This window comes from Aethalodelphis obliquidens, unplaced genomic scaffold (genome assembly GCF_003676395.1).
Source record: "Aethalodelphis obliquidens isolate GAN/ISIS:26980383/991018 unplaced genomic scaffold, ASM367639v1 scaffold57, whole genome shotgun sequence".
Lineage (NCBI taxonomy): Eukaryota > Metazoa > Chordata > Mammalia > Artiodactyla > Delphinidae > Aethalodelphis > Aethalodelphis obliquidens.
The window spans coordinates 724,207-740,124 of NW_020838001.1; the positions used below are offsets into that span (position 1 = coordinate 724,207).

Below are 15,918 nucleotides of genomic sequence, written 5' to 3' on the forward strand. Positions count from 1 at the left end.
CTCCCCCCGGGGTCTGACCAGGGCCACAGCCCGCATCCCAGCACGAGACTCACTTGACCATGGGTCACCCTGATATAGAACCCAGCGACTGCCTATGACCAGTGGGGTAAAGCCCAAGCCAGCCTGTGCCCACATCTCCGGCCCCCACCTTATCTGCCTCGCTCCCACCATTGGCCCTACATCTTGCTCAGTCCCACCTCCACACCTCTGCGCATGGAGGTCTTCATCTAGCCCTCCCTCCACCAAGCACAGGTCCCGTGCCCCAAGGCTGCCTACAGCCCAGGGTCTCCCAGGGAACCTCCCCCTCAGGCCTGACCCTGGCCTGGCCTGCAGCCCCCCACCCCCACCCCGCTCCCCGCCCCTCCGCAGTGCCTGGGCAGGTGAGCTCCTGGTAGGCTAGCCTGCCCCTCCTCCTCTTGAGTCTTCACCCCTGCAGGGGGACCTGGGAGCTCCTGACCTAGTCCAGGATGCCTCAGGGATGGAGTGCGCCCGGGGACCCATTAGGAAGGAGGTTGGGTGGGTGGGTCACACGAGAGCCCGGGGCAAGCGCGGGAGGTGCGGGTGCGGGGGTCGAGGTAGGATATCCTGGGGATTATCCTGGTCTCTATGGGGCAGGTCTGCAGCAGCTCCGGGTCTGTCCTGGGGCCACCGCGCAGCCCCTCCAGCTCCGCACCGCCTGACAAGCTGCGCCATCGCCCCTTTAAGAAGGGGTCCCGCGCCCCCTCCCCAGCTGGCACAAGCCCTCAGAGGCTGCGAGTCGGGCTAGAGAGGGAGAGAGACGCTGCGCAGCTGTTATTCGGAGGGGCGGGGCGGGGCGGGGCTGGGCTGGGGGACCCGGGACTGCCGAGCAGGGCGGGACAGAGGACTGGCTGGGGCTGCGGGGTGGGAACTGGCCGGCCGTGATCTCGAGTCTGTGGGGCGGAGGCGGGACTGCAGCGGGGGGGGGGGGGCGGGAGTGGGGGAAAGTGAAGGGCGGGGGTTGCGGGCCCAGGCGCCGGGTGTCCCGCGCGCTGGTGGCACCTGGTCCAGACTCGCAGAGGCGGCGCCGGCGGGCCGGGCCGGAACCATGGGCTGCTGCTCCGGCCGCTGCACGCTCATCTTCCTCTGCACTTTCCAGCTGGTGAGCGACGACCCCTCCTCGGGCCCGGCAGTCCCAGCGCATTGGGGGATCCGGACGCCATCCCCACAGTCAGCCCTGCCCGCTGGGTCCGCGACAGCCCCTGGGGGCTCCCGACTGGGCATGGCTCGGACCCGCACGCTTCTGCGGCCGAAGTTCCCCGCTGTCCGGGTGGGGTGGGAAGCCAGCGCCCTATGTGCGACCCCGACGGCCCCTCCGTGCGCCCCGGCGCGCCCCGTCTTGTGTGCGCGCGCGCGGAGTCCGGGCTGGGGGCGCGGGGCGGGGCGGCCGCGGGGTCCGGAGAGACGCGGCAGGTGCTGGGGAGCCGTTGGAAGTGCCTGTCGTGGTACAAAACCCTCCCGGCGGGAGCGCCGGGCTCCGCGATCTCCAAGTCCCGTGCGCGCGGCTGGGAAGGGGCGCCGCTGCGCGCGGTGTCCACACGTGTCGGAAGGTATGTGTGGCCCCGGCTGTGCGCGCAAGGAGTGTTGCGAGGGTGTGTGCGTGTGTGTGTGTGTGTGTGTGTGTGTGTGTTCCCTTTCCGAAGCCAGCACTAGGCAATGAGTGAGCGGCGGAGTCCAGTTTCTGAGACCTGACAGCCCCTGGCGGCCAGGGTGCTTGTGAATTTGGGAGCGTGTGTCTGTCTGCATGTCTGACGGTGTGTCTGTGTAGGGGTGTGTGAGCCCCGCCGTGCCCACCCCTGACGCCCCAAACTGGAGGAGGAGGCCCTTCCCCTTTGCCCTGGCCTGGAGAGTCCGGGGCGGAGAAGAGGTTGCGCCTGTGCTCAGGGCTGTGCTTCCCTGTCTTTCGTGTCCGCTCAGGGCTGTGCTTGCCTGTCTTTTGTGTCCGGCCTGCGTGCAGAGCTGGGTCCTCTGGATGCAGAGCGTTGTTGGAGGACTTGGGCATCCCTCTGCCAAGTGTCAGTTCTGCCTTTGGAGCTTCAGGAGCTCCTGCTGCCTAGGGGGTGGGGGCTAAACAAAGGTGGAGGCCCCTGGGCTGGGGAGGAGTTGCTGGTGAGCCCCTGGGTCCCTGGTCTTAAAAGGGAAATGCTGCTTTGTCCAAGATCCCTGGGTGTGCTCCTAACCCAGCTGGCAGGGTGCTTTCTCTGGAGCTAGAGGGCCACGGAGGAGGAAGGGGCTTGCTTCAAAGAGGCTGTGAGTAGAAAGTCCTCCTGCACCCACGGCCATGCATGGATGCGGGTTCTGTCCTTTGCCTGGGGGCAGGGCTTCTGTCCAGGCTGGCAGGGGGCAGAGGTACACAGGCCCGCCTGGAGGAAGGAAGGAGCTGCTGGAGCTTCCCTGTGGAGCAGGCTCAGTGCTGTGGAAGCGATGGGCAGGGGTGGTGGGGAGTGAGGAGGGAGGTGGGCGGTCTGGGGGGTTTTGCTGGACAGATAAGGCTGAGAGAGAGCCCGGGCCTGCAGAAGGCATGAGGGCCCAGGGGCTGCTCCACTGGCAATAGGGAGCCATCCCGGGCCTTGGAGCAATGGTGTCACTCACTGTCTTGTGGTGGACGGTACACAGATGAGCCCACCACAGGCCTCTGGAGATCTGGCCGCAGCTGTGGGGGAAGGGCTATCTAGGCTTGAGGGCAGCAGGGTTTCCCTGCATGGGGGCTTCCTGCAGACTCTTTAGTCTCAGCCAGGCGAGCCGGGACAGAGCTATGTCCCCATGCAGCCAGTGGCCACAGCTAAGAGCAGCGGACAGCTGCAAATGGCCTTCTGTCCCGGCCGTGCACCTGTCCCTCCTCCGCCGGGTGCAGGGGGCAGCGGAGCAGGAAGAGGTTTGACGCCGCCCACTGCTCTGGTCACTGTGGGGGGCGGGGCGGGGGAGCCGAGGGGGAAGCCCTGTGGGGAGTCCTCTGCTTTCTTTTCTCTTATTGACAAGCGTGAGAGTTTTCCTGTTACCCAGCTATGGGACAAAGTCCTGAACATCTCAGAGCCCTCTCCCTGAAGAATACTCTGAGCCAGCTGCAGCACCCTGAGGCCCTTTCCCAGGCTGGGCCCTGGCTCTGATGGGAGCCAGGGCCCAGCGAGGGGTTTGGGACCAGTGAGCAGGCCACTGGGGCACTGCAGAGAGCTGAGCCTTCCAGTACCTTGGCTTAGAAACGAAAAAGACACCCCCACCAGCCCCACCCTGCCAGCTGTGGGGTCTCTCTGGCAAGCAGACCCTGGGGGCCGCCCCTCAGACTTAGACTTCAGCAGGGATGCACAGCCAGGCTGGCCCTGAGTCTGGGCCTCACAGGACAGTGCCGGCGGCCGGTGATGGGTCGGGGTGGGGTAGGAAGGGGACCTGGGGCACCCTCACTCCGCCTCCCCGCCCCGTGCATGGCACCCTGGGCGACTTCAAGCAGGGCAGGCGTTCCTGCCCATTGGTCAGGGGCTTCTGGGCACCAAGGGGAGGCCTGGGGCTAAGACTGAAATTTCATTCTGTGTCTGGAACAGGTGCTGTTGGCCAGCTGTGCCCCGAGGGCTGTGTGCGTGCACATGTGTGCTCGTGTGTGCGTGTGTGTGTGCATGTGTGTGCGTGTGGATGTGCATCTCTTCTTCCCTGCCCCACGGAGCTTCCCACCACAGTATAGGCCTTTCACGTGTGCCCCTCCCCCTCCTTTTGCACCACCTCGGACCTTGGCCCATCCACCCTCCCTGCCCTCATCTGCGGCCAAGGGCCCACGTGGCCGTCCTCCGTGGAGACTGCCAGCGTGGGGTCGAGTCCACCAGCCCACGACTGCCCAGTCGGGCGGGGCCGGGCTCTCGTGAGGCAGCAGAGGCAGGCCCTCTGCCCTCAGATGCCTGTCTCCTTGCCCAAAATCTGTAATTGAGGAGTTTCAATGTGCAGGCCTCCTCTGGGCACCGGGGGCCACGCCGAGATGGGGCAGCTGAGCCCTCATGGGCGAGGAGGCTCGTTCGGGGCTAGGCAGTGGCCTAGCCCAGGCGACATCTGTAGACAGACGGACAGACAGACCCTCCTGCTGTCCTGGGTCAGCGCTGCTGACGTTGACACGGAGTGGACTGAGTCGCAGGCGTGTGAGAATGCAAGGCACCTGGGGAGAAGTGCGTGTGGTGGGGCTCCCGCAGAGACAGCTGCATGCGGAGGACCCAGGTGAGGCAGGAGTGTGGCTCCGGGAGTTGAGAGATGCAGGGTTTCGGGGACGTGGCAGTGAGGGTCTGTTGGGGGGGGGAGGGGCAGGTGGTAGGGCCCGAGCCCACACGGGGAGCTCAGACTTTGTCTAAAGGGCGTGGGCATCCCTGAAGTGGGGTGTCCCCGAAGGCCTGGGGGGGGGCTGCTGGCGCCCACCCGCCAGGGAAGAGGCTTCCCTGGACACAGTCCAGCGGACTGGGGAGGGGGCTCAATGACTGCTCATCCTTGTGCCCTGAAGCTGGCCCAGTTCACTGCCAAGGTCTCCACTCTGCGCCGTGGCTCTGTACCTACTGTGTGCTTCCTCCTGTTGGGGAAGAGCATTCTGGCGCCTCTCCCTGGGGGTCCTGTCTGGCCACCCTTCTGCGGGACGCCATCCCGCTAGAAATTGCCTGATGGGATGCCCTGTTGTGGGTCTGCTCCCGCCTCCCCACTCCCCACTCCAGCTGTCTTCTAGGGCAGACCCCAGCCCCCCCGGAGGACACGCTTGGAATGCCGCCTCCCCGAGACCTCTTGGAAATAGCTATTACCTGGTCCAGGCCAACCACAGTGGCTGGGCAGTGCCCAGGACGCACCACAGCAGCTGTTTCCTGGGGGCTGGCGGGGGTCCCGTGAGGGCTCCAGGACACAGGCCTGGAGCAGAGGAGAGGAGGGTGGTCAGGGGAGGGCCGAGCGCCCGGGCTGCAGTAGGGGCTTCTGTGGCCAGCGGGCCTGGTGACCACAGGGCCAGTCCACAAAGGCTCACCTGGCTGGGCTCTGTCCTTCAGTGCCGGCGGGCCATGTGGGAGGGAGGCTACCCCTCGCAGCCCAGTCCCGCCTGCTCCCCTCTGTCCCAGCCCTGCTGTGCTGGCCTCAGACCATCCAGTCCTGAGGAGGGGCATGCGGTGACCTCCCCCGCCCGGCTGTGAGAAGTCTGGCTTCTCCAATGCCCGCCTGAGGCTGCCTGCTGGGAGGGGCTCCCCTCCCTCCTCCGCCCTGCAGAGTCCCCCCCACCCCCGGGCTCAGTGGATGGCCCCCGAGCCCACCTGCTCTGGGTCCAGATGGCTCTCTCGCCTCTGCAGTGACAATGAGTGCTGGACGCACGGTGGCCCACGGGGACATGGTGCAGGGCAGCCACGGGCCGTGGCAATGAGTGCTGGACGCACGGTGGCCCACGGGGACATTGTGCAGGGCAGCCACGGGCCGTGCTGATCTGCTGTCCTTTCTCTGCCACCGTCCTCTGGGACGTGCTGGTCCTCTCTGCCCTTGTTCGCCACACCTTCCTTGCTGTGAACACAGATGGGATGGCATCTGGGGTGCAGTGGCTTCGGTCGTACTTTCTCCTGGTGATGAGCTCGGCCCCACAAACATGATGAGTGAATGAATGAATGAATGAGCTCAGATCTGGTCCATCTCCCCTGCGTATAAAACGGCAGGTTTCTTAGGCACATCTGATCCCCTGGCATCGGTCCTCTGTCGGCCGAGCCTGCAGGGTTGGCATCCACAGAGCAGGGGAGCGGTGGGAACGTCCTGGAAAGAGAGGCCCCAAAGCGGTGAGAGAGCCCCGCAGACGGGGAGGGTGCTGGTCTGGGGGCCCAAGGAGCCCAGTGTCCCGCTTGGCCTTCCTGCCCCACGTTTGCTGTCTGGCCCTGCAGCCCCCGAATTTAGAGCGGCCGCGTGTTCCCGTTCTGCAGGTGAGGAAGCTGAGGGCGGGGGCTTGTTCCAAGAGGGGCACCCCAGTGGCGATGCTTCCAGGCCCGTCGACTTGTTTGGAGATTTTTGTTGCATAGCCGAGACCACAGTGGGCGCCGGATGGTGGCGATCAGGCAGGAGCGGGACCTGGGGCTCCCAGGGGTCCGCCGCCCCTCACATGCCTGCCCTGCTCCTAGGTCACCGCCCTGGAGCGGCAGGTGTTCGACTTCCTGGGCTACCAGTGGGCACCCATCCTGGCCACCTTCACCCACATTGTCGTGGTCATCCTGGGGCTCTTCGGCACCATCCAGTACCGGCCTCGCTACATCGTGGTGGTGAGTCCGCTCTGCTCCGGCCCTTCTCCTGTGGGCAGGGGGGCCGGGATGACCGACATGGAGGGCTTCAGTGGCAGTACTTTCCTGGAAGCCATGAGAAAACCTGGAAAGGCCCGGATTTCAGCCGCACAGACCCCCAGGCTCAGACCTTCCCACAGCCTGGACGTCTGAGTTCTGACCTGGACATTGTGGCTTCCGGGTTGCTTCTGGGAAACAGCTGCAGAGCACCTGCCAGGGGCCCAAGGCGGAACTGGAACCCAGCATGTCTCAGCACCCGCTCCCTGCCCGTGGTCCCATGCCCCCAACCGTCCTGCCTCTGGAGAAGCTCAGACGACGTGCAGAAAGTTTTGCGCCGAGCAGAGTAGCATTTTCGTTCGGTACAGATCAGAATAATTGGTCTGGATCAGGGTTTGCAGCAAACCCTCCTGTGAAGGCCTCACAGTCTCGTGGAAGGTACTCAGCCCTGTCATGGCCCAGACACAGCCTGAGCAGTGCCGCACAATGGGCGGGGCTGCGTCTCAGTAAAACTTGACGAAAGCAGGTGCCAGCTGGCAGCCCTCCCCGCTGCAGGCAGCTCTTGGGGGCAATCTTTGGGGTGGGTTTTGGGGGTGCTCTGCCCTTGCTTGTCATTGGTTCATGTGGCATGGGCCACGGGCACCTCTGGGCCAGGACACCAAGCTCGGGAAGTGTGCTCTGTGCTGGCCCCCTCCAGCCCGCTGTTCCCCATCTCCTAGGTGTTCCCCGGCCCTGCTGGGGCAGGAGCCTTGTCCCGGTGGGCTCAGGGACACCCTCTGCCAAACGGAGCATCCTGGGCTCCAGACTCGGGGAGCAGAGCCCCCCCACCCTGCAGAGGCCTTGTCCTCCAAGAGGGAGGTGCAAAGTCACATTCCCTCCCCCCCACCCCCTCCCCCGCCCTCTCTTGTCTCCACAGTACGCAGTGTGGGCGGCCGCCTGGGTCACCTGGAACGTCTTCATTATCTGCTTCTACTTGGAAGTGGGGGGCCTCTCAGAGGTGAGTTAAGTCATGGGAAACTCACGCAAACGGAGGGGATCTTGGCGAGGGCCCGGGGGCACTGGATGTGTTTGCTTGTTTATCGCGCGGCTCCCCGATGGTGGCAGAGGCCGGATCTCTTCATGGTTCTCTCCCTCGCACCCTGAACAGTCCCGGCCCATAGCAGCGACTCAGTAAAGTTTTGGGGAAAGATCAGTGATCTGATGGATGGATGAGGGGCTGCGGGCATTGGTTGGCAGGTGGTCTCCAGCTGGTAGTAGATGCACCAGGGAAGGCTTCCTGGAGGAGGGGGCCTGAAACCTGGGCAGCACCTGGAAGGAGAGTCAGGGCTGCGGAGCAGGAGCAGAGAGACCAGCCTTTGCAGAAGGGCGCAGGCGGGAACACCGCCGGGGTGGCCAGGCAGAGGGGATGTCGTGCCCCTGCCCACCCTCTGGGCTGCTCCTTCAAATGCTGATAAAGTCCCCAGGTCCCCCCTGCAGGGGAGGGGACACCTCACCCAAGCCATGTTCTGGGAGCATCAGTGTGAGCAAAGCCTGCCTATGCAGCTGATTCAGGCACTTCACACGAAGCACTGCATTTCATCTTTGCCCAAAGCTCAGAGGGGAGTCTAAGAGCCAGGAGTGGGGTGGCACGGGTGGGCAGTGGGGCAGATGGCCCCCGCTTCCTGGGACCACACCTGGGCAGCAGTGGGGGAGACAGAGGTTAGTTCAGATGTACCTGAAACGGCAGCGTTGGCCTGAGATGCGAAGGAGGGGCCCAGGGCACCGTTAGAGTGTGTCCTGGGGGTCTGTCCTGGGCAGGGAGGCCTTCCTGGAGGACGGGGTGTGAGCCGGGGCCCATGGCAAGCACAGGGAGGCCTTCCCTACATGGGAACGACTGGGAGGGCCTTGGTGCCCCCTGCTCCCGACGGCTGGAGCCCAAGGGGCCGGGGCAGGGGAGGCGGGAGGGCAGAGTACCCCTTGCCCTTCTCAGGGAGCCCATCTGGGCCGCAGTGGGTGGGGTTTGGCTCTGTCCCTGGTGCTGACCTGGTCCCACCCCCACCCCCCACCCCTCCCCCAGGACAGCGGGCTCCTGACCTTCAGCCTCTCCCGGCACCACTCCTGGTGGCATGAGCATGGCCCGGGCTGCGTGCACAAGGAGCCGGCGGCCAGCCTGGGTCCCCTGGACAGCCAGGCCCTGGTGCCAGGCATCGGCTGCACCCTGGAGCATGGCTATGTGGAGGCCCTGCACAGCGCCCTGCAGATCCTGGTGGCGGTGAGTGCGGGGGAGGGGAGGTGGGGCGGGGGGAGGGGCTCATCCTGCTGTGGGCCCCTGTCTCAGCCTTTCCTGTGGAGGCAGAGGAGGTCCTCTGCAGGGGGCGGGGAGCCCCTCTTCACACCGTCCCTGCCCAGAGGTTAAGGAACCGCACCCCCCCCCACACCTGTGTGGCCTGGGCCACCCACTCCGCAAAGTGGGCTGAGAACCAATTCCAACCCCAGCGCTGGCGTGAGGATGAACCGAGGGGACAGAACCTGAAACTTCTGATGATGCAGTGGGGTCGGGCAGGCAGGTAGGACCCTCCGTGAGGGGGATCAAGGTGAAGGCTCCTGCAGCCCCACCCCCCACCCTGGAGGCAGCGTGGCAGGGGAGGAGCCCTGGGAGCTTCTCCACAGCCTCCTCCAAGTCAGAGCGTCTGTTTCCATATCCGACAATCCGACCGTGGGGGCCAGGGGCGGGGGAGACCCAGCCTGGCCTGCACGCTGGCCTCTTCTGCTCCCGCGGCATAGAGAGTAGGGGTGTAGATTCCGCGAGTAAAAATACAGGACGCCCAGTGAAATTTGAATTTCAGAGAAACAGCAAGTTTTAGTGTAAGCGTGTTCCCTGCCACGTTTGGGAGCTACTTGTACTAAAAATGGTTTCATTCTGTATCTGAAATTCAAACTTAGTCGAGCATGGGGTGTTTTGTCTGCAGCTCCAGAGAAGTGGTCAGACGGGAAGGGCCGGAGCGGGTTGGGCCAGTGGCTGGCCGCCCCGGCTGACTCCAGGGCTCGGGCAGGACGGGTGCGGCCACTGGAGGGCGCTGGTCAGACCTGGAGGCTCCTGCCTGCTTGGGTGCTCACAGGCCAACAGCACCGTGTCCGGCTGGATGCTGGGTTTATAGCGCGGATGCTCTGCGCCAACAGCTGACGTTGGAAGCTGAATGCCAGGTCTAGGGCCTTCCCTGGCAGAAAACACGTGACAGTTCGGGTGCCTCTCGAGCTCCCAGGGCTCCCTCCCCTCCTGCTCTTACAGGACCTGCAGAAATCCAGACTTTGGGGCATCTGGGTGCTGCCGGTCCCTCGGGTGCTGGGACATTCTCTCTCCCACCATGGCTCATTCACTGAGGCAAAAAGAGGGCTCTGGTTTTCCCAAAATACTTGGGAACCTGGGTGCATTCCTCGAAAGGAGAAAGAACCGCTTGCCAAGGATACAGGTCAGAGCTTCTGAAATCACGTGCAGAATCTGTGAAAAGGTAACAGGAAGCAAGCGGAAAAGAACAAAGGAGGATTCTCCTGGGCGTTTCTGACTGCACGTGATGGCAGAGACAGACTCCTCACTTTTATCCTTCATCCCCAGGGATGGGGGTTTCTTTTTTTTTTGGGGGGGGGTACGCGGTCCTCTCACTGCTGTGGCCTCTCCCGTTGCGGAGCACAGGCTCCAGATGCGCAGGCCCAGCGGCCATGGCTCACGGGCCCAGCCGCTCCGCGGCATGTGGGATCTTCCCGGACCGGGGCACGAACCCGCGTCCCCTGCATCGGCAGGCGGACTCTCAACCGCTGCGCCACCAGGGAAGCCCTCCTTTTTTTAATATAATTTTTATTTTATATTGGGGTATATGTGACTTACAACACTGTATCAGTTTCAGATGTACAGCAAAGTGGTTCCGTTATACGTATACATATATCCATTCTTTTTCGGATTCTTTTCCAGTATGGGTTATTACACAACATCGAGTAGAGTTCCCTGTGCTATACAGCAGGTCTTCAGTGAAATGCCGGCTTCTAGATACCAGGCAGCCCTCTGCTGCTTGCTTTTGAGGGTCCAGGAGCAGCAGACCCTTGGCTGCACAGTCGGCCGGTGCTGGGGGGCGGGACGGGCAGGTCTGAGAGCCTCAGGGAGGAGCTGGGCCGGATCCCGAGGGGGCCTGGGAGGGGCGGTGGGCGGGCAGAGGTGTGGCGGGTGGGGCGGTGTCCCCCAGCGCCCCGCCCAGCGCGCGGGGCTGCGAAGGCGTTTTCAGCACCTCGGCCAGCTCTCGGGCGTCGGGAGGCGGCTCAGGTCTGCCTTGCAATGGCAGGGAGACAGGCACAGAGGAGGCCCCCGACCTGCCGCCTGGATGGACGGGCTTCCGAGCCCTTCCAGCTCCGTCTCCTCCTTCAAGGCATGTGGGGTGTCAAGGGAGGCTGTTGGGCTTGTTCTTCGGTGAGAGTAACCCCCCTGAGGTCTTGCCACTGCTGATGGGAGGCCAGTCTCTCCTTCCCGTGGCCCTTTGCCCCTAAAGCTGCACCACTGGCTGGCTTCCTGTCCCCTGCCCCCCGCCCCGGCTGTGGTTGCCCCACAGACAGACCCCACCACCCTCTCTCAGAAGACCCGCTGCAGCTCCTCCATGGCAGGTACCCCCCATGAGACCTCTTTTCTGCTTATTCTCCTGATCAGTCAGGGTCCCAGCAAGACAGTGATGAGGCACTCGGCTCAGGTTAATTCCCGGGGGCAGGTGAAGGGGCTGTTCTAAGCATAGGTGCCGTGTCGGGGACCCCACGGGATATCCCCCTTCCCTGGGGCTCGTGGCTGAGCTGTTGCCTGAAGGGAGGTGGGCAGGAGTTGTGCTGGCAGAGAAGGGGCTGGGGGATACGAGCCCTTCTTCTCCCCCTCCCCCCCCCCAGTTTCCTGCTGGGCTCCGCATGGGCCAACCCAAGCTGGAGGGCGCTGGTGGACACTGGCCACACCATGCAGGGTGGGGAATGTGGAGGGGCAGGTGGGGCACCTCTGACCCACCACTATTGGAACCTCACTATGTGCTATGTCCTCAGGGTCGAGACCACTGCTTGCTATGGGGGTGACCAAAGACAATAGGTGATGCCCCAGAGGATGCTGGGCTGACCTACAGGGCAGAGAGAGGCCAGAGGGCATGACTTTGCTGTCCTGGGCCACCTCTCAGGTTTCCAGCTTCTGTGGAAGAGGCTCCCCTCCAGGATGAGCTGGGGCGGGGCTGCCCCTCCAGGGGTCCTGCGAGCACGCGGGGCTGTGGGCCTTCCACGAGACTCTGTGGCTTCAAGATGCATTTTGCTGCCCACTCCGGGCCGCCCTGTGCATTGTCTGCCAGCCCCAGCAGAGGGTCAGGGCTGGGCCCCTCGTTCTCATCAAAGAGGATGCAGTAAACACCACGCAGGGAATAACTCCCCCTTCCCCCATGCCTACCATCACCCAGGCTGTGGGCAGTGCCGGCCTTGCCCCGTCTCAGCGGGAGCCCTTTCTGCTGCAGTGGCCCTGGTGCCCGGGCCTCTGTGGGGGTTTAATGCAGGCCTGTCCTCTTTGCCCTGAAGTCCGAGCATCCTCTGAGGAGCCTGGCTAACGAACATCTGCCAGGCCGGGCCCTCAACTCCAGCCCCGTCCACTCTGCCCCGAGTCGCCCGCTGCACCAAGTCCTCGGTCTGTCTCCCCTGTGCTGCCGTGCACACCGTGAGCTTGGCTGTCTCGAAGCTTCCCTACCATGGCTTCCCAAGGAGGAGAAACCTGACAGTGGTCTGCTTACGGCGAGAGGTGCTGGGGAGGATGGCTTGGCTGTCACAGGGGTGTCAGCCTGGGGGACCTTCAGGCTGCAGGCATGTGGCTCCCAGGGCTTCTCTCTGCATCTCGTCCCCCCGTTCAAGCAAGGGCTAGGTCAGCCCCACCGGGGAGCGGACGCCGCCTGGAGCTCCAGAGCCAAGGAGGCTGGCGGATCACCCGCCTCGATCAGCGTTACAGACAAGGGCACCGAGGCCAGGAGGGGCAGTGGCTGTGTGGTTAGGACGCGCTGGGGCCCACGCCCCACGATGATGCTTCTGTGGCTCCCGGGGCCTCACCCTGAGTGACGTCTCCATGTCTTTCAGCTTGTGGGCTTCATCTGTGCCTGCCACGTGGTCAGCATTGTCACCGAGGAGGAGGACAGCTGTAAGTGTGCGACCACCAGCCTCCTGCAGAATGCTGTTAGTGAGCTGCTGGCCCCATCAGGCAGTGGGGGAGGGAAAGAGAAGCTGAGGGCTGGCCACAGAGGCCTGGGACCTGGCCTCGTAAATGGGTACCCGTGCCACGGAGGTCCTGGCCTGAGCAGAGACAGGGGAGGCCCTGGGCTGTGGGCACCAGGGGTCAGTGCACCCCAGCTCCTCCAGTCTGAGGGCTCCTGTGCTGCGGAGCTGCCCCCCACGATCCCCACAGATGTCACAGGCGGAAGGCTGAGCTCTGACCTACAGAGGAAAGTCCCCCTGCCCCGTGCCCCCTTGCAGCTGGGAAGTGGCCCACCTTCAGGCCCAGTGCTAGCAGGGATGCATCTGAGGGAAGTTCGCACGTCCCCCTCCCGTGAACCCTGCTGACGTTTCCTCTGATTTGCAGCATCAACACTCGGGTGCCCTCGCCAGCCCTGACCACCCCAGGCTCAGACGGGGTCTCGCCGGGGTGAGCCGGGGCTGGGCGCACCCAGGGGGCCCACAGCTCCTGTGGGCAGAGCCTTCCCTGGGATCTGAATCAGAATTCAGAGCCTCTGTTCCCAGAGGTCAGGTGGCCGTGGGGTAGGCGGTCCACGTGTCCTTCAGAGACCAGACTCAGTCCTGGACCAGCCCCCAGCTACCCTCGGTCCTGGTGCTGGGTGGCCCCAAACCATCACTCAGCCCACAGCCGGCTGGGAGGAAACAGAAGGGGCTTCCTGTATTGGTTACATTAAAACGTTTTAGGACGGGAGCCAGCACTGGGGCTCAGAGACGTGTTAGCTTTGCCCAGCAAGCCCCGGCCGCCCATGTGCTGTGCAGACACAGCTCTGAGGCGCTGTGATTGGGACAGCCCCCCGCTGAGAGCACCAGCGTCCTTTGAAGCTTTGCACCCAGCGGGAATTCACCCTCTGCTCTCCAGTCTGGGCAGCCCGCGGCCCCCCCCCCCACCTCTGCGTCACCTCCTGAGTGTTTGCACTTGGGAACATTCTCCACTCTGCCGTCCTGTCCATTGTTTGGGTTTGTTTTATTTGAGTCTTGGTTTCTTTCAGTTGATTTCATTGGTGGATTTGACCCATTTCCTCTCTGCCATGTCAGTGAAAAGCCCTCCAGCCTCTCGTTGGAGCAGGCGTGCCTGTAAGCACGGCCGCAGAGCCTGCCCCGCTGGTCTGGCCAATCCAGGTAGCATAGCCGCCAGGCTCCTCTCCTTGGGGAAACCTCACCAGGCATCCGTCTGCCTGCCTGTCCATCCATCATCCATCTGTCTGTCCATCCCCCACTTTCCCACTTGCTCCGTGCCGGCTCTGGGCCGGGTGTGGGGTGCAGAGGCTCTGGGGCTCGGCCCCCGTGCCCAGCAGAGTCTGTGGGAGTCGGGGCTGAGGGGACGCTGCGAGGCCACCACCCAGGAGAGCGATAGAGCGATTTTCCTGGGTCTCACGGTGGCAGGAAATTTGAGGAGTTGGTTTCCTATTTTTGGAGGATCAGACTTCTTCCTTCTTGAAAAGCAGTGTCCACGGCCCTGATCACCCCAGGCCTCAGTGGGGGTGCCTGGGCCACTGGCCCCCCTCCTCCGAAGCAGCCTTTGCCATGGACCCTGGCCCACATGGATTCCTGAAAGTCGGGGTCAGCAGAGGTGGCTGTGGTCCTTCTCCTGATAGAGCTGTGCTTCCTCCGTCTCACCCAGGCCCTCAGAGTCAAGCCTGCCCTTCAGGGCCACACCTGCGGCCATCCCTGGGGACCCTGACCCTCTTGGTAGCCCCCCAGCCCTTCTACCCTATAAGTGAGGCCCCACGTCAGCTAAGGGCCATCAGAGGTAGCAGGCATCCAGCTCCCGTGATGGAGGAGAGGCCTCGCTCAGACCCCTGAGCCAGGGCAGGGTATATGGGAGTTGATGACCCGGGCACACAAGCTGGGAGAACTGGCCAGGCTGGACATGCCTCTGGGCTTTCCCCCTGGCCGTGGAGCTGGGCAGCCAGAAGGACCTAGGGTGAGCCCCTCACTCCGCTCCCAGCCTCCTGGCTCAAACCCCAACGAGATGTCTGCGGCCAGAGTCAGCTCTGCAGGGACAAGGCCCCCAGCTGCCTGCGTGGGGAGCCCCGGTCCTGGCCGGGCCTCGCAGAAGCCCGGCCCCTCCCCGCGCCCTTTTCCAAAGGCCAGGAAGCCCTCCCCTTCTTGGATTTTGTCCCATTTGCTCTCCAACGGACGAGGGCACAGCAGCCCCGCTGACTGCGCCTTCCTTCCGCTTCTCTGCCCCTGCTCACCCCCCACCTTGCCCCGCAGGCTGGCCGGTGGCATAGGTGAAGGGCACCCATCCCGCCCCCCACCCGCCCCCACGACCTCCAGCTTCGGTGACCCATGCTGACGGTGAGGAGCCTCCAGGCAGCGGACCTTCCCGCCCCCGTGGCCTTGCAGGCGCCCCCAGGGTCTGGTGACTGGACGTGAGCCAGGGTGGCAGGGCCAGCACCAGGCCGGGACGGCTGCAACTTCTAAAGAGTTTGTTTCCTTTTTCTAAAAAAAAAAAGATACGAGAAAAAACCTCATCCCTGGCCTCCGGTAGCACTGGGAATGCACTCCATCTACAGCAGGCCTGGGGCTGCTGGCCAAGGAGCCCCGTCCCTCAGATGCCCTCCCCAGGGCAGCCAGACCCCCGGGGGCTGCACACACCCGTGCTGGGGCGGGAGGGGGGCGGGCTGGCCAAGGGGCCTGCAAGACGGGGAAAGAGTGACCCCACCACGAGGGTCCAGTGAGCCCATGGTGACCTCCCTCTGAGCGCGGTGGGAGTTAGGGTTAGGGCCCCAGGTGCTGCGGCCGGTGGGACCCCCGGGGTGAGGGCTGGGCTTGCCCAGGAGCCCACAAGGCCAGGGCTTCCTGGTGACAAGCAGAGGGCACTGTTCGAGCCCCCGGGATGCAACAGTCCTAGTGTATCCCAAGGTGCCCACAAGTAGAGGATAGAAAGGAACCTGCCCTCCAGACCACCTTCCCTACCATGCAAGACCTTGGGGGACAATTACAAGTTCAGTTTCAGAAGCAGCCCAAGGCTAGTCCATTCTAAAAGTCCTTAAAATGCTGAAAAGATAAGAACAAGGGAAAGGGGGAAGGGTAAGGGGTGGTGGGAATGGCCTGGAATGGGCCTGGCCTCACCTGCCCTACTGGTGAGGCCGGGGTGGGGGTGGGGACAGACGCCTGGGGCAAGGTGGTGGAGAGGGGGCTGGTGGTTCTGGAACAGAGTGCTGTGCACCATCCAGGGAAAACCACACTTTATTCTGACTCTTCCAAAGCACCCACACAGGCAAAATGGCCCCCCACCCCACAGGCCAAGCCGCCTGCAGCTCCATCTTCCACGCTGGACTGGTCAGTGCTGGACGCGAGCTCAGCCGTGCTCAGCAAGCCACCGAGTGGGTGCCCACGTGGGGCCAGTGCTCACAGCTCCTGGTGGGGAGGAGGGCGAAGCGGCAGC

The 15,918-nt window shown here is 63.9% G+C and overlaps 1 protein-coding gene across 1 annotated transcript; it reads left to right on the top strand.

Moving 5' to 3' along the window:
* Positions 1-1,066: 1,066 nt before the first annotated feature.
* NKAIN4 (sodium/potassium transporting ATPase interacting 4) lies at positions 1,067-13,602 on the top strand. Its single transcript, XM_027086627.1, has 6 exons — positions 1,067-1,120; positions 6,117-6,254; positions 7,186-7,266; positions 8,326-8,520; positions 12,372-12,432; positions 13,514-13,602. The coding sequence occupies exons 1-6, from the start codon at positions 1,067-1,069 to the stop codon at positions 13,600-13,602; spliced, it is 618 nt and encodes a 205-aa protein (XP_026942428.1).
* Positions 13,603-15,918: the final 2,316 nt, after the last annotated feature.